The sequence below is a fragment of the Onychostruthus taczanowskii genome, unplaced genomic scaffold (assembly GCF_017590055.1).
Source record: "Onychostruthus taczanowskii isolate IOZ18803 unplaced genomic scaffold, ASM1759005v1 scaffold90, whole genome shotgun sequence".
In the NCBI taxonomy this organism is placed as follows: domain Eukaryota; kingdom Metazoa; phylum Chordata; class Aves; order Passeriformes; family Passeridae; genus Onychostruthus; species Onychostruthus taczanowskii.
Genome location: NW_024506994.1, coordinates 3,840,892 through 3,865,080, shown reverse-complemented (window position 1 = coordinate 3,865,080; position 24,189 = coordinate 3,840,892). Strand labels below are relative to the sequence as shown.

At 43.4% G+C, this 24,189-nt stretch overlaps 1 protein-coding gene across 1 annotated transcript in view; it reads right to left on the bottom strand.

Annotated features, from left to right (window-relative positions):
- INTS9 (integrator complex subunit 9) overlaps nucleotides 1-24,189 on the bottom strand; it is a 61,119-nt gene that overhangs the window by 36,622 nt on the left and 308 nt on the right. The window contains exons 2-8 of the mRNA XM_041426204.1: nucleotides 19,797-19,924; nucleotides 15,518-15,578; nucleotides 13,284-13,346; nucleotides 9,485-9,624; nucleotides 7,793-7,879; nucleotides 3,532-3,652; nucleotides 1,698-1,832 (exon numbers count right to left, since the gene is read on the bottom strand). Of these exons, the coding sequence (XP_041282138.1) occupies nucleotides 1,698-1,832; nucleotides 3,532-3,652; nucleotides 7,793-7,879; nucleotides 9,485-9,624; nucleotides 13,284-13,346; nucleotides 15,518-15,578; nucleotides 19,797-19,924 (735 nt within the window). The remainder of the gene's footprint in view (nucleotides 1-1,697; nucleotides 1,833-3,531; nucleotides 3,653-7,792; nucleotides 7,880-9,484; nucleotides 9,625-13,283; nucleotides 13,347-15,517; nucleotides 15,579-19,796; nucleotides 19,925-24,189) is intronic.

Below are 24,189 nucleotides of genomic sequence, written 5' to 3'. Positions count from 1 at the left end.
AACTCCTGTTCTCCACTTCAGTGGCAACGGTGTCAATCCAGCCTCAGGAGAGGGGGAGACAAAATTTCAATGGAAACCATCTGCCAGAAGAACAGGGAACAGTCAGTGGTGCCAGGCCTAAATCCCAATTCACTGGTCAAAGTATATCCTATTTTAAAACTAAATGCAGTGACTTTTTTCACACCCTGCTAAAATAAATGGGCATTTCATTATGAACTTCTCATCATGATTCTATGGAGAACCAGGACAGACAAACAAGTTTTCACTCCCTGAGAAAGAAATGATTTGCTGCTCACAGTTTTGACTCTGTGCCACTCGAGATATTGTTATCATTACATATTGTCTGTCAAACATCAAAGAGGTGATGAAGAGCTGGTTGGAAGCTCCCAAAACACACACACAGAAACACCAGATTGTAGCAGCCTGTGCTGGTGCTCACAGGGATTAACCCCAGGACAAAAACTATCCTGTCCTCAAAAAGCATCTGGAAGCAAATGCAAGACAATGATGATATGGGGTAATATCTGTGATGTGATAAATACCAAGGAAAATACAAACTGAATGTGATTTTAACCATCTGTTAAACTATTCCTCCTAAAGATGTGCCCGTGAGCAGTTCACTCACACCATTCTCTGCCACTGGGACTTAATTTCCTTAAAAACAGAAATTTTACCAGAAGCTTCCAGAGAAATGTTCACCTTTGGAAAATGATGAAAAGTCTGACCTGATAAAGTGAATCCCTTTTTATGTCAGTGAGGAGAAAACATTTTCAGTTACCAAATTACTTCGTACAGGGTAAAGTTTCTCCTCACAGAAATACTGCACTCACACATTGTCAAATACTGCTGCTCCTTCTCTAGGAGGGGATGAGAGCACAGCCCAGGATGGAATGAGGCTGATGAGAAACAGGGATTTAGAGGCTCTGATACATTTTGTGCACCTAAGGATGGGCCATACTATTAAGGATCATTTATCTACTGTAGTTTCCCAGCTGAGAACAAGCTTTTAAGTGAGGGATGCTCAGAAGCAAAGCTCTCCAGCAGACACCCACCTTGGGGGAAATCACTTAGTGATCAAAAACCTGACACATCTTCTAAATTATTTTTAAATACCTCCTGCAATAATGCTTTTAACTATTTTGACAACTTCTGAAGCGCACGGCACTGCAAACTTCAAGCCTTTCTTTGCAGTAAGAATTTATGGATCTAGAGAGAATTAATTTACTGGAAATTACATCTACAGCACTATAAAGACTTTGCCCTTAGCAGAGCAGGGTGGAAAAGTTGGCAGCCACTGAGCTATCATTCCTCCTAAGGAAGGATGTTTCAGAAGTGATATAAAGCAGTCTGTGAGCTGTCTGTGAAGATTCTTCATTCAAATATGGATTTTTTAAAAAAGTCACTAATGCTCTTTTGTTTAACTTTGTTGAAAATTTCCTCTTTAGAGTGAAAGACAATTCCACAGTTTTAAGTGAACATCAAATCACGAATAATAAAGAATTTTAGTTATCTTTCCCTCATAACTGTTGATACCTGTCATTTGTCAGGGTATGTCTTATCAATGCTCATTAAAACCAGGCACTGATAACACAGTTACCTTAGAGTGGCCTCTACCCTAAACCTGATCCCAGCTGGAATAACCCTTTTATTTGGAGCAAAAGTTCCTTCTAAAGACTAAGAAAAGTCAGGGGCTGTACCTGAGGGTGTGTTGTAAGCAGAGAAGATCCTGAAACATAAGAAACCTTTTCATAGTGTGACTGGATAATCCAATTGGAACTCCCAAGAGCGTAGCCCGAGCTCAGAGGGGTGACCTGCACAGCACCAAACAGCTCCTGAAACACACAGTGAGAGACATTACCTTGAGAGAGCCTCAGAAAAAATCAGGACAGGTCATTTTGTCATCAGTAATAGGAATTTCAAAAGAAGTTCTGCTGCTCAAAGCCTTTGTGAAGCTGCTCTGCTGACAATTACATCTGCTGGTTTTACCCACCCATGTCTAGCAGGACACATGCTCTGAGAAAAGCTTTGCCTGAGGCAGGACCTCCATAAAGTCTCTCTTCCATGTGAATTTTATGGCATCTGAGTTCACAATGAACAATACCTCAAAAATCAACCAGGGTCTTGATCCTCTGCCTGCCTCTGCTGTATTGAAGAAGTTTGTGGGAGCTTTGCATCTTTGAAGACTCTATTCTCCTTTAGTGAAATATAACTGGTATTGACCAGCAGGAGAGAAGGAAGGACAAGTACTTCCATACTGATATAACTCTGCTTGGGTTGCAAATTTTACTGTGAAAAACAAATTTAACCTCATTCTCACTAGCTTTCTAACTTTATTTCTTTTCAAATGCTACCTGCTGGTGATTTAGCAACAACACCGTGCAAACTCAATCCACATTTTAGTTTCAGTGTAAGCAACTTGACAGTTGCCTCCTTTCCAGGTGTCATTAGGAATTGTATTCCTTCATCTGTACCCAGGAATGTGAAATACTTGTTTGGAGAAAGGAAAATAAACCTCCCTAATGTGATCTGCCTTCTGGTTAGTAAATAATAGAACAAGCATCTGATTAATGCAATACAGTAATTTTTCTAGTATTTCAATACGTATTTGGATGCCTTGAAAAACAAGGCAAGGGGCTTTCATTCCTCAGAGTTGGTAAGCCAAGGCTCTAAATTTTGATTATTTTAAAAGTTAGCGTTGGGAAGAGAAAAGATATAGTTTTTTTATCCAGTAACAACAAAAGAATGATTGGCTCAGATACACACATCTAAAATTAAGGGAGATGTATCCACACTGTGAGAACAGTCAAAAATTAACTGAAACAATCCATGGATAATGAGGAGCCACAACTTACTTTAACCCCTATTTTTATTTTTTTTATGGCCTTTGAGCAGCAAAACCAGTTATCATAGCCCAAACAAGAGCAGGGATCGTGGCACACATGGTGCCAACAATCCATATGGGATCTGCAGACTATGGAATTGTGGGTTCAGTTCATTCTGGAAACTACACTGGATTATAGTCAACAGCATTATAGACAATAACTGTTAGCTGGGAGCCCTGGGAAAGGAGTTTCTGAAGTTCACATTGAACCATTAGGTTTTGTTTACAGTCCCTAATTTACAGTATGAAACAAAGTGGAGGCTAAAGCACTCTAAAGATTCCCAGAAGTGAGATTGGGGAGCTGGGAAGGGGATGTGGCTTAGAGACAGAGAGGATACATTCACTCCCTGCATCCTCCCAGCTCTCAGTGGGCCAGCCATCAGCTCCAAATTTGAGGGCACGCTGCCTTAAAATTGGCCTCCCCAAGGAAGGGAAGAAACAAATGCATATTCCCTGATTTCACCAAACAAGAGCTCTTCCTGGGAGGCAGACTGAGGGGCAGTTTGTGTAATCCTGTCTTGGTTACCTATGCCAGGGTAACTAGATCCAACCAACACAGGATCTAGAGGGGGAAAAGCTGGGGAACAATTGTTGGTGTTGCCCTGAGGAGTTGTTGGTGTTGCCCTGAGGGCAGCTGTGCAGGTACTCACGATTTTCTGGGAATAGCCCACCAGCTGGATCTTGCTGAGGGCTGCGTTCACCTCGGGCATGGTGTAGCACTTCCTCCACATGGACACCTCCACCGCGTCCTTCAGCGGGGCTGGCAGCAACCTGTGAACACCAGTGAGAGGTTCTGTGGGGATCCAGAACAACAGCTGGTGCTGGACCAGCTTCTACAACCATTTACATTGTCCACATCTTTAATTTTACCTCTAAATTTTTATTTTCAGTGTGCCTGGTGCTTCAAAGCAAGGAGCAAAGCCACACTTCCCAATCTGCCTCACCCTGAGGACTGCTCTCCTCCAGCTCTCTCTGTTGCTGTTCTGTCCAGCCCTTGCATCAGAAAAGTAGCTGTGATCGAGGTGTTACCACAACTCTTGAGGTATTTGCACCACTGATGAAAGGTGCTGGCCAATCTGAGATGTCAACATGAAATGCACCTCCAGCACTAGGATCTTGGATCAGTGTCCATTTTTCATATCATAATAATCTGAATAATACCCAATAATCTGAAACAATCTGGTGATTAAAGCACAGTTACCAGACCACGAGCAGGGATGGCTCTGCCCTGATTTCTGCCACTGGTCCCTTCCAAGAGCACACATCCCTGCAGCTCAGCTTCCCTGCTTTCAATCCCACTTCCCTTCCGAGTGCCCTGGCAGGGACACACGAGCTGACACTGCAGAGCTCTTTGAAATCCCCTCCACGGAAGTATTTAAGATGTTTTACACCAAAGTAAGATCCATCCATTCTGCTCCTCACAGACACTGCAAGTCAGCTGGCCGGCGTTGTCAAGGGAAGAAGTGAACTATAATGTCACAGGCTGGAAGAGGGATGGCTAACTTCTGGGAAATAAATCTTCCTTAGCAACATGAACTGAGGCAGGAAGCAGCACAGCTGCCAAATGCGTAAGAAGAATAGGATTTTTTTTTTTTTTGTATATTAAACCAATGCTAAATCAAAGGCTAATTCAAACCAATTTCCAAAGATTTATGGAAATTGGTCAAGTTTCTTTGATCAATTTGTTTAAAGGAATTTAATTTATTGTTATATCTACTAGGTCAGTGAACTCCTCCATAATTTAAGATACTGAAGAAAGGATTAAGGACAGCTCTTGCCAAGACCACAGCACAGGTCCAGACCGATAACTGTAATTCCAGCACACGCTGGCTGAAAGCACCCAGTGCTTCAGGAAACAAACAAAGCCTTCAAGGTCTTTTTTGGGAAGTCGTAAGCAACAAAAGGCCACACAATGTGGAGAGTTGTCCACCACTGCACTGAAGCAAATTGCCTGTAAAAGCCTTTAACCTACCATAAGAAGCATTTAGTGTTGGATGCTTTCAGGAGCTTCTCTTCTGGGAAGAGGAAAATGTTTCTCCAGGTAATGGACAAAGTGGGGAATTGTCCTTGGTGAAGGAAGTTTCTCTTAGCCTTGACTGTGGCTACACTGAAAATATTCTGATCCCTGGCAGAGACCAGTGGCACCAGTCTCCAGTGGCTTCATGAAGCTGAGTGACAAGGAGGTGTTGGTCCCTCAGATGTATTCAGTCTGTCATCTCACTTCTAAAATCCCTACAGAGTTACCAGAGGATATTTTGTGGTCTGGAGTAAATCTACTGCCACCATGGCAACATCCTGCTAGCGATCACCTCACGACAACCAGATGTGTGAGGGCAGCTGCTGGGACAGCCATAAACGGGGAGGTACCACGAATCCACATGGTTGAGAATACAAAATTTACCCTTAAAAAACTCAGGGATTTGTATTCTTCCCTGGGATCTGCACAGAGACAGTCCCTCCTGGTCAGTGCAGAGGGTTGCATTTAATGTATGATGTAAAATCCCAGAATTGTTTGAAGGGAGAGGAGGATAGCAGCAACAAACTACATCAGGCCACGGCCTCTCTTGTGCCCTGCTCAGCCTCAGGAAACAGCCTGTTTCAAACACTTTGAAAGATATGGGAAACCATCAAACAAGAAGTCAACAAAATGCCTTTGACAAAGCAAACTTCCTCTTTAGCCCCTGAATCCCAATCAGTGAAAGATATCCTGGCTGACATCTCCAGAGCTTCCACAAGACTGCTCACTTGAAATAAAAGCTAGTGGCAATAAAACAGGCTAAGCAATTAGTTCAGACTAGATCTGATAATGGAAAAATGTAAACCACTATAATGAACTTATTATATTTTATACAGTATTTGCATTTAAAATGCTCCAGTGCTTTATCTAATGAAGATGATAATACTTTGTGTTTTATACTAACTGTTTGGAGGAGAATTAGCTGAACTGTAATGCAGTAATGGGGATTGATCAGCCTGAAAAATTAAAGTTAGACTCAGAAGTAATAAGTATTCTGTTCTAGCAACAGCCAAGTAGGAAAAAAAAAAAACCCAATTCATCAAGATCACATTTTCTTAAGTAACGGATGTCAGTCCAAGGCTGCATGTGCCATTAGCCAGGTGCTAATTTGGGGATCAGTAGATGTTTTGCTCTAATAATCAGTTCCATTCACATCAGTTCTCAAAACACTTTGCAAACATTAATTAGCCTGCGTGACACTTGTCAGCAGGCATCTCAAAACACTTTGCAAACATTAATTAAAGTCCCCGGGTGCCCTCTGTGCTGGATGGGAGCTCTGTTTTACAGATGCACAGGGAGGTGAAGGGGGAAACTCAGGGCACAGGTGGGGCAGAAGTGGAGAGGAAGTTCACATTTGTCCTCTTGCTCCAGCTCAAAAACAACATTGGTTCATACCAGCAGAGTTTATTATACACTAATTTATGTTATTAAACTGACGTTTAGTAGCTCCCACCTCCCTGCTACCCCTTTACAACAGCTAACAGGATGGAACTATGAATTTTGGGGGACATCCCCAGCAATAGGAGAGAGGAACATGTATTTTAAATACCACTTCAAGGAAAAAAAGGCTCCAGTCTTCTATAGCAGCTGAATCAGAACAAAAATTCCCTCTCTGTGTTCTCCTCTGGAATAATCAGCAGCATGCAAAGTGCCAGGCAGCACTTTTCCTAAAATACGACCACCAGGAAAGTGACATTATATGAGCTGTAAGATATATGATTCTCCTTTAAACTTTGCATACAAAACATGCCTGGTGTGACAGGAATAATGGCTCCAGTCCTCTCTCTCCACACACTGGGAGTATCAGCAATGTCTCTGGGCAGGCCAGTGGACCCCAAAATTAAAAATAAAAACCCCCACTATTCTAAAAATCCTGCTGAAGTTCAGTGTATTTGGTTTTGCTTTACATTCAACTTGACATCTGCTTGTCTTCAGAAGAGTGAGAGTTAGGGTGTAAAGACTGCTCCTAAATTCAGCAGGAGAACACAATATACAGCTAAAACTGTGGTTATTTGGATTTTTAATTTTTGCTTTGTGATACTGGGAAATATCAAGGCTACTCTTCTAATGTAAGAAATAATTCACTTTTAGGAAACTTCTAAATCAAGCCATTAAGAATCAGGAGTATAAAAAGGGAGATCAATTAAAAATGCACAAAGCAGCTTTTAAATATAACGTTTTAATCAACCAATCCTATCTTTAAAATGTGCTAAAAACGAAACTGTCTCCTCCAAGGAACACGTTGTGCACCTGAAATTGTTTTTATTCCCAAGGAAAGCATCATCTACAATTAGTAAACTGTATGGATAATTTTTAGATTCCATAGGCTTTCAAAACTCTGAGCATCTTGTTTTGATGTACAGCTGGAATAATGGATATGGTGCTTCCAAATAAGCTTTTTTATTCAGATTTTAATTCGTTTTTAAGTTTTGGAAAGCCAAAAAGCCCACCTCTGCTGTTCAGGTGTAAAGATGGGAAGAAAGATAACACCAGTGACCTCCAATAGCTGTGTCTTGACTTTCTTAGTAGTCAGCAAACATAAATGTAAATACCATTTAAATTTAAATTATTCCAATGCAGTATCATTAAATTTAAATAGCCTTCTCATTTCAACAACTTTTTATGATATTACTACCAAAATCTGATGGTTTTATCTACCATCATGGAGCTGAACTGTGTGAGGGGAGATCAGGGGAAGCTCTGCTGTTACCAAGTCTTTCTCCAAGAAACAAATTTGTGAGGTTGGAAAACCAACAATGTGCAGAAATAATTAAAGAAATAATCGACCCAAGGAGTCACAGCAGCAAATCTCAGATGGTGGGAGCTGAGCCATCCTCAAAAGCCCAAACTTCGGTGCTTTGGCACAATCACCTTTCCTGGGACTTGTTCCTTACCTTTGCACCTCCTTGTTCTTCCACATGGAGGCAGACTGAGCCTTTGGCACGCGTTCAATGGAATTCACCAGCTCTTCCATGAGGAGTCTGAAAACAGAAATCAAACCTAAATTAACATCACCTCCTCTCACACAGGAGAGAACTTTGGCCCAAATCTTTCCAAAATACCATAGAAATTGTAACACTCGGAGGGGTTCTTCCCACAGAGGCCATTACCAGCACTGCCCCTGTTTATCCAAGGAGCGTTTCCAATTCCATCTGCTTGCAACAGAGGAGGATCTGGCCCACTGGGTTATGGGCTATTTGGAAAGTGCAAGATAATTTCTTCATTACTGACTGCTTGTGATAAGTAATGAGACAAAACACACAACAAACCTCCTCAGCTGCTGCCTGTCTATCACTTAGGGAAAACAAGCATGCTGTCAGAGTGAACTCTCCTCATCTGCCAAAGCATATTTGAGACAGAAAAAGGTGTCAAGCGTTAGAAATTGTCACTGCAGATTTCCCTGCCCAAAACTAAACAGCATTTGTGATTGTGTGAAGGCTTTCCCTTGAAGTTTGGAGCACAAGGACAGCATCTGGAATGACTTGGGGTGGGGAGAACCACACCAGTGCACTCTCCCACAAGAGTCTGCTTGTTATCTCCAGCTCTGGACCAGCAAAGCCCAGAGGTCTACTACTCATTCCTATTTACACAATTCCTTTCACCTACAAGGGCCTTCAGTTTCTGTTTGTTTTCACACAATGGGGGAATTACTCTGGCATGGGAAGTTTGCACAGGACCTTCAGTGGACAAAGATTCCTGCCCTAAAGTGCTTACAGAGTAGTACAGATAGGAGGGCCTAATCTGGCTTCTAATTACTGAATGTAGCAGCTCTGCAGAGCTCAATTCCAGTTAGGCCTCACCAAACCTGCAGCATTTGGTGTTGACCCCTCCAATCAACAAGACAATTTTGTAAAAATAAACTAGCAAGTTTGATGACTGTTCTGATTTTCACTGCACTGTTATATCTTTTTCTACCTAAGTCTCCTATTTCTGCCATTTTTCTTAGTGCTTCTCTCTGGAGTTCAGAGCTCACGTAGCTCAGCTGGCATTTGAGATGATGTCAGCTTGAATTCCTTTCTGTGGAGTGGAGGAAAGTGTGATTATATGGAATCATAAAATCCTAGAATGGTTTGGGTTGGAAGGGACCTTGAGGATCATTTGGTTCCAACACCTGCCATGGGCAGGGACACCTGGTTGCTCTAAATCCTGTCCAACCTGGTCTTGAACACTTCCAGGGATGGGACAGCTACAGCTTCCGTGGGGAACAAGTCCAGTTTTCTGATTGGGAAGACTTCTTTTGGTTAGGAGGAACAGAGAAGAGCAGGAGAGCTCTTTGATCCATGGTTTTTGAAGGTCTGAAGTTGCCTATATGGCAATTACTGACGTGTCTCAGCCCACTCAAATTCCACTGTCCCACATCTACGGCCTGGACTCAACACAAAGCACCTGCTGGAAATGTTGATGGTTCCAGAGGTTGGGACACATGGAGTTAACACATTTGCAGCACTAAGGACTTGGCTGGTGTTCAGCTCCTGCCTGAAAGCCTCCTTGGAACATTAGACACCGCTCCTCTCCCCCCATTGTCCTTTACACCTTCTCCTCAGCAGCGATGAAAGAGGAGCAGAGAGTCTGAAGGGGCTTTTTACCTGCCAATTTGAACAGTGGGCTCGGTGGCATAAACTGTTCCAGTGAATCCTGTGTACTCTGTGATGTAGGGCAGTGCCATCATGCAGTGATAGTTGGAGATCAAGATTACATCCACTGTGGAGAGGTCAAGCAGTTCAGTCTGAAAACAGAGCAGAGATAAGCAACTTGTAACCCTTTCACACAGTTTAATAAATGGCAGAAAAAATATTATTCTATTTTTTTCTCATTTTTTTAAACTTTATTGCAGGAATGTGACTGGTTTATAAAAGCATGTCTCAGCTGTGGCAAAGATTAATGTTGCCTTTGAAATAATAAGATTTATTTTAAAATTATTCCATTCTCCAACCTGTTTTGTTTGGTTTTTTTCCCAACCTGGAAAGGAAACCATGTCCTGGGTTTTTCTGTCTTTCAGGTGATGAAATGGCTGCTGTTATGAGATCCATGATTATTTTACTTTTATCAAAGAATTGATGTATGCACCTCCTTAGGGAGAAAGAGACACCAACATTTCTGCATCAGTGATTTAGGGTGTCCCATTTTTTTTATGCAGCACATCATACTGTACCCCAAGAAAGAGATGAATGAAGATTGTATTTATTCATATGCTTAAAAATAATCCTCATATTTTCCCAAAGTAAATGCTTGGCATCTTTCTCATTCACATTTTCTACAGCAGGAGATGAAACCCATTCACAGGATACAACAAAATGGATGGGTGGGCCCAATTAGTTTTGATGTGACAGTTTAGACAAGAGTTCTGAGAGTGAAAGAAGATTTCACACATTGTTAAAAGAATTTTAATTAGAAATATTTACTGGTAATGCTATAACACAAATGGTGTCAAGTCAGAAATTTACAAGATTACTGACCTCTAACTCTGTTATTATAGAGCAGCTAATGGAATTCAACACTCATCAAGCACATATTATCTGATTACAAGGCTTGGTCCAGCAATTTGAATAAAAAAGGCAAGAAAGTAGGTCACTCTGCTTTGCAGAGGGCTGACACAGTGCTCTGGTGACAAGCTGCTTAACTCCTCCTAAGCACTCATGGTTTCAATCATGATCAGCAATGATCTCTGAGCTGAGAACAGGAGGTGAAACACCACCCTCAGCTCCATGACAGGACACCTTTTATCTTCCTGGGCTTCCAGGCAGCAACACTCTCCCTGCAAGGTATCAAAGGATCTGCTGATGCCTGCTCCTGCCAAAGCTTGGATTGTCCACACCTTGGTTTTCAGCTGTGTTCAGACTGTAGAGGATCAGATTCTGGAATGGTTTGGGTGGGAACACTCTTAAAGACCAGCCTGTTCCACCCAGGGACATCCTCCACTATCCCAGGGTGCTCCATCCAGCCTGGCCTTGGAGACTTCCAGGGATCCAGGAGCAGCCACAGCTTCTCTGGGAAACCTCTGCCAGGGCCTCCCAACCCTCCCAGCCAAGGATTCCTTGCCAATATCTCATCTATCCATGCCCTCTGGCAGTGGGAAGCCATTCCCTGTGTCCTGTCCCTCCATGCCTTGTCCCAAGTCCCTCTCCAGCTCTCCTGGAACCCCTTTAGGCTCTGGAAGGGGCTCTGAGGTCTCTCTGGATGCTTCTCCTTTCCAGTTGAACAGCCCCAGCTCTCCCAGCCTGGCTCCAGAGCAGAGGGGCTCCAGCCCTGAGCTGAATCCCCGCCCAGGAGAGCCATCAGGACGATACACACCAGCACTTTCCAACCTTAAGCATGCCACATCTCAGCACCCTAGAAGCATTTACTGATAGGATGAAAAGGGTGTCAAAACCAAAACAAAGTGAAATCTTCCCTGGGGCTTGCAATCTCACTAAAGTGCCTTTGAGCTGAAGAAGCTTAAAAATGTCTTTTGCATGTGAAGTGAGAGAGCAGAAAGTTGCCAAGCAAAGAGAGGGCTGCACCCTGCACTCTGACATGTGTGAGAGTACTCTGCTGCTGAGACAGCCTCATCTCACCTTGTGGCTGCTGGATTAGATCCAAATCTTGGCTTGCTCTGGCAGTGGTGTTCTGGAAGCGATACAGAGATTCTCTGGCTAACTGCTTTTGCAGACAAGTTTCTTCAAAAGAAGTGGCATGGAAGGAGATAAAGTAAAAGCCTCTTTCACACAAGCTCCCTCTTATCCTGTGTTCCCAAACAGCAGCAACATTTGCACTCTGTTTGCAGCTGGCCATGACTCCTGAACCTCCTGCAGGTAGGTGAGCTCAAGGTGGGAGCTGGCTATCACAGAAGATCTGTTCCCAGTGTTCATGGAGGAGATGTGGCATCTGCTGTGAATTTTGGGAAACATCTGAGAGGCCATTTTTAAAGTCCCTGCAATGGTGACGTGCAGTTGGTTGCCATGTTCTGGTTGCAGGATGGGCTGCTGGGAAGCAGCTTTGTGTGTGGTAACAGCACTAAGATGAAGCAGTGACTCCCTGTTTATCATATTCAGAGCTACACATGTGGGTATTTTCCAGCCCAAAGTAACCATAAAGTCTGGCTGAAGCACCCTAAACCCCAGCAGGCAATCATTCCAAAGAGAATCCAGCACATAAACCCTGTCCTTCCCAAGATCTGGGCCATAATGGCACTTTCTACACACACAGATGCTTCCCACATCCCTCAGTTTCACAGGACAGAAGGCTCACAAGAACCCAGATTTATTAGGGTTTTGGGCTGGTCTTTTTTGGTGTGATTGGATTATGACAATTCCAGTTGAGTTGGAATGGTTGTAATCTGTTGGAACCACTTGCCAAAACCAGTACCAGAGCTGCCAACTTGTTGGTCAGAATCAAGATGACAAGAGTGATGTCAGAGGTGAGTTCCATGGGATCCACACATGGGAACAATATTGCCAGAACCTCAGCAGGCTGACAGCAACCTTCCAGGAGTGTTTTGTGCTTCCTGTCTGCAGGGTCAGGCAGAAAGGAAAAAAAAACAAATCTGCCCAAAAGCAATTGTGTCTGTCTTTGAAAGACAGAGAAAACATCCCACCATGAAATGAAAGAACAGGTGTTACCACACTCTGAAGACTCTGAGGAAAGGGATGCTATTCCCATGCTACTCTCCATCATTCATCCCCACCTCTCTCTGCTCAGCCTTTTATATCTTTATTTCTCCTACAGCACTCCCTGTATCCACTGGGTGATTCCAGGTAATCCAAACATCTTCGATGGTCTTGCTTGCTTTTTCTAAATCCAGAAATCCCAGTAAAAACCAGCTTGAGCAGCAACTTGCAGCCATGCCTGTGGATATGGAGGCTCAGTTCTTCCCTCAAAGAGGCTGTAAAAGTTTTTAACCTGAAAGTGCTGCTGGCAGAAGTGCAGCCAGCAGAATCCAACCTGGCTTAACCACAGCTGGCTCCCCAGGGAGCTCCACTGCCATGTCCTCCATCTGTGGTTAGAGACAAGCAGCATTCCTCACCTTCATGCCCTGCCCTCATCTAGATCAGCGCATGGATCCTGTCAGTCAGCCCAGCTCAGCCTGGCTGTCTTTGAAAAGCCACAAAAAGGGACAGTTCAGTCTTATTCTTGTGTCAGATATTTGCTTGAGGAGACCTTCCATGTCTCCCAAAACCATGGTTGTAAAGGGGTGTTTCCATCTTTTTTTCCAGTGTCATAGAGCCTGAAAGCACCTTAACAACACAGAGTTTTGAAGTATTATTTACTGAGTATTATTAAATTAGCAGGAACCTCATAATAATAATAATAATAATAATAATAATAATAATAATAAGCAATTTAACAGGTTTCTCCCATGTGACTGAATGGAGTCAGATTTTTCAGTAAGGCTTTGAACAAACTCACCTCTGGCAAGCAGAACTCAGGCACAGAGTCTACAAACACATGGCCAGAGCACTCCTTCAGCTCCTGCAAAAAACCACCCCAACAGAGGAGACACAAAAATACAACACAGTGTTATCCACAGCAGCACATTTTGGATTTTCCAGACACTTTCTTTATCACAGATAATTTCCAGCCCGTTACTACAGGACATTTATCCCCCTTCTAAACACAATTTGGCACAGGCAGATCTGCTGAAACTGCTTTCATGGCAGATGAGGCTGCTTGGTAGCTGAAGGGATCAAATCCTCCTTGGGAAGGACAGAGAGCACTCTGGTAGGTAAAGAAAGAGCCCTGGTAATGATCAGGAAGGCAAGTTTGGAGTTGGTTCCAAATAACATCCAACCTCTTCTGTCTTACTAGAACCAAAATACAATTTATAGCCCCTGTTTCAGAGTATTTGATGAAACAACTTTTGGGGATCTTTTCTCAACATGGCACATTTTGTTAAACTCTATCCCCTATATTCTTCCTCTTTTTCAAGGCTGACAACCAAGAACTTTTGTCACATGAGAAGTCACGTTCTTCAGAGTGGAAGTAAAACATTCCCAACTCTACTCCTAGCACAACTCACAGGCTCCCTACCACCCACTCTGCCTTCTCTCCTGTCCCAAAACAAGTGGTCTCAGCCAGCTTCACACTGACAGAATTAAAGATTGAATCCAATTCTTAATAATTACAGTGCACCTGCCAACTAATAACGAATGAGCAATTACATCTAGTGGCAGAAGTCTCCTAACCTCATCTCAAGGGAGTTCAAAATGATTAAAAGTAGATCACAGCACATTTCAATGCCTCTCCAGGACTGAAGTTTTAAAACTGAGTGCTGTAACAGGAATGTCCACCTCACATGATAAAACACCCCCCTTTGACTCCTTCCCTTGGCTTTTTCCAGCATGGGTCAAAGAATTTACCATTCCAAGCACTTAGAGTGGTCAAGGTGAAGTTAAGAGAGCTGCCTTTGAATTTTTAACACGATTTCCATTGCCACTGTGTGAGTTTGGAGGTTTCTCCTGAGCACACACTGCAGCAGCAGCATCCCAGAAATCTAAACATATTCCAAATGAAATTACAGTGACAGTCTGTCCATTCTTGGGAGCCCAGAGCTCTGACACCAAAGCTGGGCTTCAGGAGACACAAATTCCAGGGAATTCAAACTGAGCAACTCCATTTCTGCCCCTGAGCCTCTGCAGCCCTGCAATTGCCAGTTAGCAAGTGCTCTGAATAGAGCTGTTACTATTTTACCAACAGAAATGCTGCCTGCACAGTTTCTTTTGTCTCCAATGAGAAGAAAAATCGGGTCTTTAATCTATGATCTTCAGCTGCCTTGTCTGTAAAAATCAGATCAATCCATTTTGTCCACCTCAAAGTCCCCTACAAAAGCAACTATTATCACTGTTTGCTTTAATGTTCCCATAGTCAGAGAACAGTCTATTAAGCATTTTCTCCACTGGTACCTATTGCTGCCCACATTTGAAATGTATCTGCCTATTTTACTAACATCTGACATATTTTTGTGTTCATTGTTCCCTTATGGCAGATCAAGCTGGTCGCTGCAGTGCCAAGTTTTGGTTGAAGCCGCAGATAAATTCTGCCTCCAAAACTGATGCAATGAAAAGAGGGGGGAAAAAAGAGCAATTCTGTGTCTCTCATGTCACTGAGGAAGTTCTGTCTTAGAAGCAGGAGGCTGGAGATAATATCCTCCCTGCTATGTCCAGCAGCAGAACACATGTTGATTTCAGAGGCCAAAGCCATGCTTTTCCTCTCTGAGAGACCTCCCACAGGCAAACCATTGCCTTCCTCATAGTTCTGCCTGAAAAAGGGTATGAAACCAACCTCATTTATAGGCATGCTCTGAAGCCTCAGTGTCAGAAAAGTGAGACTGTGGAATAAAAGGCACTCTAAGAAGACGAAGCACTATTATTTATGGAGCTTCATGAAATACAAAAATATTCACACTGACGACTTCTGCATTTTAAGCAGATTTTTTTATAATCTAGGCTACCTCTGAAGCCTCAGAGCTGCTATTAGCATTTTGTTTCAAAACGTTCTGCTCTGCAAGGACATCCTGGCTGGTAGAGGTACACAGAGAAACCTTTGGGATGAGTCAGCCTGGAATGCTGCTCCTGCAGCACCAGCTCTCAACCTGTCAGGTGGCTTTTTGCATGGCAAGAAAATCCCAAGCATCACTCCAGTACCTTGTCCAGAAACATGCTTCCATCTTTCAAAACCCATCCGGGAAGCTTGGACAGCCTGGGGCTGTGGAAAGAAAGAAGAAAAATTATTTCAATATGAACTGAATTATTATCAGTGGCTAAGCACAGACCTTTTACTTGGTGTCATACAGGCAGAGAACACCATTCCTGTCTCAGGGAAGTAACAGTCCCAATAAAACAGACAGACAGTTTCGCTGTGGTTAAGTGTTCACCAAAATGACTTTTACAAATCATGATTATGACACTTATAAGTAAAAATAAATCAGAGGACAAGGCACAAAGGGAATTTTTAGTCATTTATGGTGAGGATTTTAAAAAGGCTCAGTGCTGCTGAGTTCCCTGTGGTGAAAGTGGATGAATAAACAGAAGTTAGGGCAGCAACAAACTCTGTGCTCAAAAAACACAAAAGCACCATAAAACTGTTCTGGGACAGAGGACAACAGCCAAATATTCCCATCAGCAGTGGCAGGAAAAGACTGATGCTCTGGATTAAGTCATTTATAGACACAGGCTGGGATTTTATACCCACATAAGCCATGGTTTCGTGCCTGGGTGTTACCCTGAAGACCCACACCAACAGCTGTACAGGACACAGGGGCAAGGAGGCTTTGCTGTGAACTGCAGGTTCTAAGCAACAGCAGAGCCCCTTTTTTCATAGTTTCAAATGCTAATAAAGGAATTTAAAGGTAGACGTTGTAATTCTGAGTTTACAGCACTAATGGCTGCAGCATTTCTTGCTACTGTAACTGAGAGACTTATTTATATTTCACAGTGACATCTGATTTTTGTATGAGCCTACAACTTAGCTCTAAACACACTCTCTGCCCAGACTGAAGTTTATTTACCCAAATAAAAACAACTATTGAGTAAACAAGAGAATTTAACCCACCTGAAACCAAACCCTGCAACAACTTCAGATTTGGACACAGAACCTGGGTGCAATGCACTTTGCAAGTGCTGTGCACTAAGCTCTTCAGACAGGCATGTTTATATCCTAAAAGCACTTTCATATCTTGAAAATAGGAAGTGATTCAAGGGCTCAGAGGAATGCTGTGTTCAGACTAACAGCAGTATAAAAGAACAAATTCTGACACCCCAGTAAGTCACCAGGAAGGAAAAAGGGGAAATCCATGAGTCAAGGAGTGAAGACAGAAGGTAAGAGGTGAGAGCAGAAGGATCTGTCATGGAGGAGCTGTGCCAGAAGAAGGGCAATTCCCTTCTGAGGATAAAGAGCAAGGCTGAACAAGTCTGATGACAGAAAAGATGAAGTGACTAAATGTGCTGCCCAGTGGATTGTTCAAAAGCACAGTTTAGGAGCAATAATTTGGAGACTGAGGGGGCTGAGTAGAATTGGTGCAGTGAGTCTAAAAGAGTTATGGAAAAAGCAAGAACAAACCACTCTGATATGCAAAAACTCCGACAGATACAGGAGGATAGGACAGGAATCTTAGCTGGAAGGGCCACCTGGAGGGCTACAGCCAATATCTCAACACCAGCACAAGGTCAGGTCAGTGCCTTGTGCCTTGAAAATCCCTGGGTCCATCTGTGGTTTCAGCAGCCATGAGGCAGAGCAGAATAAACTTTACTTGTCCTTCTCCCCATAATTTAACCTAGCAGAAGTTTTGCCTTATTCATGATAAAGGAGCACTAAACTTGTACTAAACTGGCAACCACTGAGGAGTGAAGAGTCAGGGCAGGCAAAATGAGCAGGTGTGTCTTGTGTGTGGCTGAAAGCAGAGCAAGCAACACAGGACAGAAAGGACTCTTTACCTTGAAGCCAAGAAGCACCACAGCTCCTCCTGACATCGTTTTGACATTGTAATAGAGTGATTGATTAATCCAAAATAGCTGGAACTGTCCCATAAATAATGTGAGCAAGGGTGTCATGGCTAGACAGGAAAGGTTAAGAGCTTCCCACATGTTCATTTTACAGTTTTGCATTTGACTTTGGTACAGGGGAGAAAACTCCAGTTGACAAACCTTCTTTAAAGTACAGGAGCATAAAGAGCTGGGCAGCTGCAGGTGCTCTGCACATGCTCCATGGGCTGGTGAGAACAGGGAATGCCATTTCCAGGCCAAGGGGGAATCTAAATACCTTTGCACTGGCATTTCTTTGAAGAGCAAAGAACTCTAAAAAATGCCCAGTCCCTTTGCAGTGCTTTCCTCTCTTATAGATTAGAGCACAGGCTCTCAAAATATTTGCTCAAGGAGGGTACCATGCCAGGCATGACACAGGATTTAGCTGTGTAGCAAAGATCCTCTGTAACATCACACATTTGGGCAGCTTTGCAGACCACATACTGAGATTTGCAGAATCCAAAGGGTTCAGGGATCCTGCTGGAATCTCTGGCTAAAGACAGCAGAGAGAAGCATGGCTGCTCTCAGGTTAAGGTCTCACTGACATCCATCTCCAATAAACACATCTGGTTCTGAGAGGATACAGCTGGAGAGAACACCAGATCTGACAGACCTGTGTTCAAATCCCTCAGGCAGTCAGTCCTTCCTGGCACCTTACCTGGCACCTGATGACAATGTCAGCTCTCTGTCACCCCATGTTATGTTGATAACACACATTTGAATTTCAGAGGTGTTTGGACATCATGGTAATGGGCTCCTAATCTCAAATGGTACAACTATGAGTACTACAGAGATAAGGACTTTGCAGTGGCAGCCACATTCCTCCTCACATTTCTGACTTATTTCCACAACTCTCTGCAGGACACCTGGTTTGCAGAGATCAATTACTTGCCCAAGTCCACGTGCTCAGGCCAATCCTTGCTCTAAGGGGCGTTCAGTCACCTCACCGACAAGATTGATTGGATTTAAATCCAAATGTTTGCTCCGATTCCACTGGGCCATCAGGGGTCAAATCTGACATCCTCTCTTATTGAGTTTGAGTCACTTTAGTGCCGACATTCTGGAGGTGCTTGGGGAATTCCAGGTTGTGACCTGCAATTTGGCTGTTCATTCCCAGGGTCTGCTATCAGCAGACAAAGCTGGCACATCCCAGGGGAAAGCTGATTCCTGCTGCTCTAAAGAACCTCTTAAGCCTTTGTTCAATCACCTCATTTTGCTACTTCTTCCTCTCTAAATTTCCTTTTTTTTTGGTGGGGGTGGGAGAAAGCAAATGCAACGCAATTCTGTCTGTACCTGGATTTCCAAAATTTGCTGGATCTGTTCAAAATCTATTACTGCACCAGTTGGTGCAGTCAGCAGTTGCACTGTGGAATGGGACAAAAATTGACTTTCACACTGATCCCTCTGAGGGCATCTGTTGCCTCTCTACAGCAGATCCTGAACTCCACGTTCTTGAAGAACAATGCCCACATTGTCCATTCCTTTCCTCTACTTTCCAAAAAAATAACAAATCATAGGAAGTGCTGGACAAACTCCTTTAACCTCACTAGGTCACTTAGGAAACTCCCTTTTCCAATTGTATTTTCCCCCTCTCAATCAAGCCTTCCCTGAGCCCAGAACTCCTCACTTATTTCCTTGTGGATGGAAGTTACTAAACGGTTTTTGAGAAAACTCCTACTCCTCCCCATCATTGAGACTGATTCATTCCCACCTTTTCAACTGCTAATTTTTGTCATTTATTCCATTTACATAAAACATCTCACCCTAACTTACTACCCAAATTAGTCTAAAAACCTGGGGAAATACAACTTTGTAGCAGGGCATAGAAAGGAAATCTCAGGACTCTGTTCTAGACTCTATTTTTGTTTCTCTGCTGTTCCAATCCCATGCTCAGCTGCACTGCCTTTTTATTTATTTAACTTTTAAAAGGGAACAATTATGCCATGCAGGCAACTAACAAGGGCTGCTAAGTGCTATTTTTCTTTGCATTAGTCTGTGCTCTGAAGAACAGCCTGAGAAGATGGTGGTTAAACAGGACTTGCTGGGCTCCACGCACTCCATCTCTGTTACCCATTTATCTCATCTTGCATGAAGAAGCCAGAAAGATGACAGATATGTGACCTCACTTGTGCTGAGCAGTTGCAGCAATACTTTACTGAAGCTTAGAATAAATTATCTAGAAAAACCAATCAATAAATCCATAAAATGTCTTCCGTCTACTGAGCCAAAGGACGTTATTTTGATAAAGGGAATTTTTAAGTGAACAAAGTCTATTTATGATATCAGATGATGCTGTTCATTTGTACCCATCCCCTCCCTCCTTCCAATACACCATTTCAGGCACAGCACTCCAACTGCAACCCAAGAAGATGCAGACTAAGTGCTGACAGGCCACAGAACTCACCTCTGGACCAGAGGCAGGGGGAGGAAATTGAGGGTAGACGTCATATCCAGCCCACAGTCCAGCATGATGGTGGTGGATTTGAACTTGAGCACGTTGCATGGCAAGGTTGGATGTCCTGACAAGCAGTACTGGAAGAAGAAGAATGAGGAGTTACTCAGGACCTTTCAGAACATGACCCTTCCCTGTGTGCTGGGCACTGGTGAAGCCACACCTCAAATCCTGTGTCCAGCTCTGGGCCCCTCACTGCAAGGACACTGAGAGGCTGGAGTGTGTCCAGGGCAGGGAATGAGGCTGGGAAAGGGGCTGGAGCACCAGGAGGGGCTGAGGGAGCTGGAAAGGGGCTCAGCCTGGAGAAATGGAGGCTCAGGAGGGACCTTGTGGCTCTGCACAACTCCCTGACAGGAGGGGGCAGCTGGGAGGTTCAGGCTGTGCTCCCAGGGAACAGGGACAGGAGGAGAGGAAACGGCCTCATATTGTGCCAGGGGAGGGTCAGGTTGTACACCAGGAAGAATTTCTTCATGGAAAAGGTGGACAGGCAGTAGGAGGGGCTGCCCAGGGAGATTTGGAGTCCCCATCCCTGGAGGTATCCAGAGAATGACTGGATGTGGCACTCAGTGACAAGCTGGGGTCAGTCATAGGCTGGACTTGATCCTGCAGGTCTTTTCCAACCTCAGTGATTCTGTGAACAGACTTCACTAACTGTTTTTCCCCCTTGTTTTTAAACTCCTTAGTTTAAGTTCCTTACACACCAAAATAAAACACAATTTCTCACGAATCTGTGTCCCACAACTGTGTGTATTCACTGAGATTTCCCCATCTCAGGGTATTAAGGGGCAGATTTTCCTCTGACAGTTTTTCTGATCCCAAGGGTTGAGTGGATGGAAAAGCTCTTCTCTCTGATTTAGGACACATGCAGAATATTTTTTTTTTCTTGCAATCACCTATTTTCCCCAAAACCCCAAGAAATCAGCTTCTTCCAAACTCAGCCCTCCTGGCAAAACTTGGCTAGAAAATTTGAAAATGACTCGAGGTGGACAGGGAGGGAGGCAGAGAAGCCCTGCAGGAACACAAGATTTTATTTTGGTAAGAAACCTTCCCCAACAACCCCTGCACAGGTGCAGCAGCTCTGGGGCAAGTTCTCACCTGCTTTTTTGTCTTGCTAAACACAAACAGGAAGCAGGAGGGACTGGGCAACCCCACCTGAATGGAAGGGTTTGTGTATCCAAATCCCAAAGGCTTTGCAAGCTTAATGAGCCGGTGAGCAGGTGATGTAGGGGGCACTTGAGCATCATTGAGATGCAGCCACCTCCTGTCTGGAGTGACAAACATTTAACCAGGCGCGGGAGCTTTGAGCGAGAGCAGAACAGAAAGGTCGGCTTTAAAATGTGGGATTAGAGACAAAGGTCTGAGCAGAGCGTGGCCACCTCTGCGGGAGGGTTCCTCTGCTCCGAGGAGGGATTTTTGCATCTCCACTCTCCCAGCTCTGGGCATCTGGCAGCACAGCCACGCTCAGGTGGTCAAATTGGAGCTTTGAAATTCAAGTTTTTGTCAATGCAGATGAAAAATACCACTTGTTTGGCCGTGCACTGCACTAAAAACAGACTTGGTCTTTTTCTAAGTCATTTATCCCTTAAGCTTGTGTTCTATACTTCCCTCTACCAAGTGGAAAAAAGGGAGATGAATAATTTCATTTTCTACCTCTGCTCACAACAATGTTAACACAGGACTGCAACTGTCTGGATTAACAGCCCTCAAGAAGTCTATTTACATACATTCCTCAAAAACCTGCTTTAAACTCTATTTAAATAGTAAAACCGACTAAGCCCCAAATATTAAATTTAAAATATCACAGAGAGTTTTGTTTTAAATTCACAAAGCCTTAATTATTAAGGAGTTACATCACATTTTGTCTTTCTTTTAGTAAAGTTTAAAAAAATACGTAAAGCCAAGCTGGTGAAGGAGTGAGGAATTCACTTGGTTTATTCACAAATGTAACATCCTCATGTGAAATTAAGTTCTCACCAGACCAGAACTTTGACAAATGAAGTTATAAATTGAAGTAAATAGAAAGAAATGAAGGGAAAAATAAGTTCTATTTTTGTAGCTTTTAAACTATTGGTAATTTAAAAAGGCAATGAAATATCACCACTTTTATCACCAAAATATTTTCTTGCCTTTTTTTGTAATCGTGATTACAAAAATCATGATCAGTATCACAATTCCTATAGGTCCTGACATCTAGGACCTAACTGGCAAATCTTCCTTTTTTCCTTCTTTAAAAGCAGCTAAAATCATCTCTCTCTGTGGCTGTCACACTGAGGTAAATGGATTCCTGGGAGTCAATGGATTCTTTCTACCAGATTCAAACAAAGTGTCAGAAAAATAAAAAAGGCAATTTGTATTTTCTATACAGCTGTTTGCACTGGTGACATTGCTGGGCCTGCACCTCTGTTAGAATTTTGGATTAGGAATCCAGGAATGGAAGTGTTTGCACTATGTGTGTCTCCATACACATTATAAATGTGATCATTTCCACACAGTTTATACTTGTTACTGTTTAAAACAGATCCAGAGCTTTCACTCATGTTCCTGACTGGATAAAATCCAAGTTTTTTGTTCCAAGATTTGCTTGCTTCCCTTATGGCTAAAGGCTGGTGTAGCCAACACACAAAGGTGCCTCATCTCCAAACTCCAAAAGCCACGTAAAAAAATGACACAAAACACACAAAAGCATAAATTTGCCCAGCCCAGCTCGCTGCTTTCCTGGCAGGATTTGCAAATGGATGAAAGTTTGGCAGTGGGGCACAAAGGGCCCAAGTTGAGGGGCTGATTCCAGATGCTCAGGGCCTGGGAGAGGCACATTCTCCACACACATCCCATTCCATGAGCATCTCATGGAGGGCACAAGGACAGAGGAGAGAGATGGTGGCTCAAACTTGCAGCTCCAAAACATTCAGAGCTGTACAGGTTAAAGGCAGAGCTTGGAATTCCAAGTGAAGTCGACAAATCCTGCAGTGCATTCCTCCAGTATTAGTATCACATGCTCAGCTTAAAATCTGGGGGGAAAAATGAGCACTGAGGCTCGTCTGAGTGAAAGCATGCTTGAGTTTGTGGGAGTCTGAGGTTTTCACTGGATTCTGAATCAGACCTGGAGTCAGAATCCCAGAATGGTTTGGGTTGGAAGAGACCTTGAAGCTCATTTTATCCCAACCCCTCTGCCATGGACAGGGAACATTCCACTAGTCCTTCACCTCTACCCTGTTCTTCCAAATTCAACCCAAATCTATGAGAAAAGAGGATAAAAAGCATCTGACTCCTCTCCTCACAACCCCAAATTCAGACACATCTCCAGAGAAATATAAGGTGAGGAACCTCATCTTATATTTCTCAGCACCTGAATTTAAAAACAGGTCTAAAAAGGCTCCAATAGAGTCCCCAGACAATTCGTATTTCCCTTCTCTACTCCTTTCCTCTCTCTGCCCCTATGCAAGACTCTAAACATTAAAAGAGCTCTGCATTTCCACTGGGGTCTTTAAGTAAAGATTTTCCAGTTTGATTTTGCCCACTGAATTCTGTCAGCCTCTAGAATCACACCCAGAGCTGCTTGACTCTGCAGTGTTTGTCCCACTGGTAATATTCATCCCTGCACAGATCCTTATCACACAGGTAAGATTAAGCAGGATCAAGCTCCTTGACCACCTGCCTCTGGAATTAATTGTACACACTTCCATGGAGAGTGGTTTCCCAGAAGTCTTAAAACAGAACATTTACTTCTATGAAGCTTTGTTAAACACCAAACCAAGAGACAGTTTTAAACGGAATAATGGTGTCACTTCAGATTAAATAAATCAAATATTATGCTCAGGTATGTTGAAAACTTCTTGGGTTTTCACCTCCAGGCCAAGAACTGCAGCACATTATGTGAAACAAATTCTTCCTGGAAAACAAAGTGGCTCCTGAATCCAAGGTCTCTAGGAAAGTGAAACAGTTCGAGAGGAGACCAATATCATGGGTTATGTACTTTCTGACAGAACACTGTAATATCAGAACCAAAACCCCTGACAGAAGCAAGGTGCACCCTTGGCAAAGCTGTTCCAGGCTGATTTATTTATTTTTATTTTTTTTTTGTTACAATCTCCCTGTAGTATCACACTGCAGATGGAAAACATCTTTATCACAAACCACGGGCATTTATTCACATTCCTCGCACAGTCCAGCAGAAGCCACACGTGCAGGGGGACAGCTCCACGCCAGACTCATGTTTAAGGCTAGGAAGGCTGAGAAACATTTTCTCCTCCTCCTCCAGAATCCTACTAAGATTTGATGCCATCCAACACCTCAAACCCGGGTAACCGCCCCCCCTCACCCTCCCTACCCAGGGCCGACCCCCGCC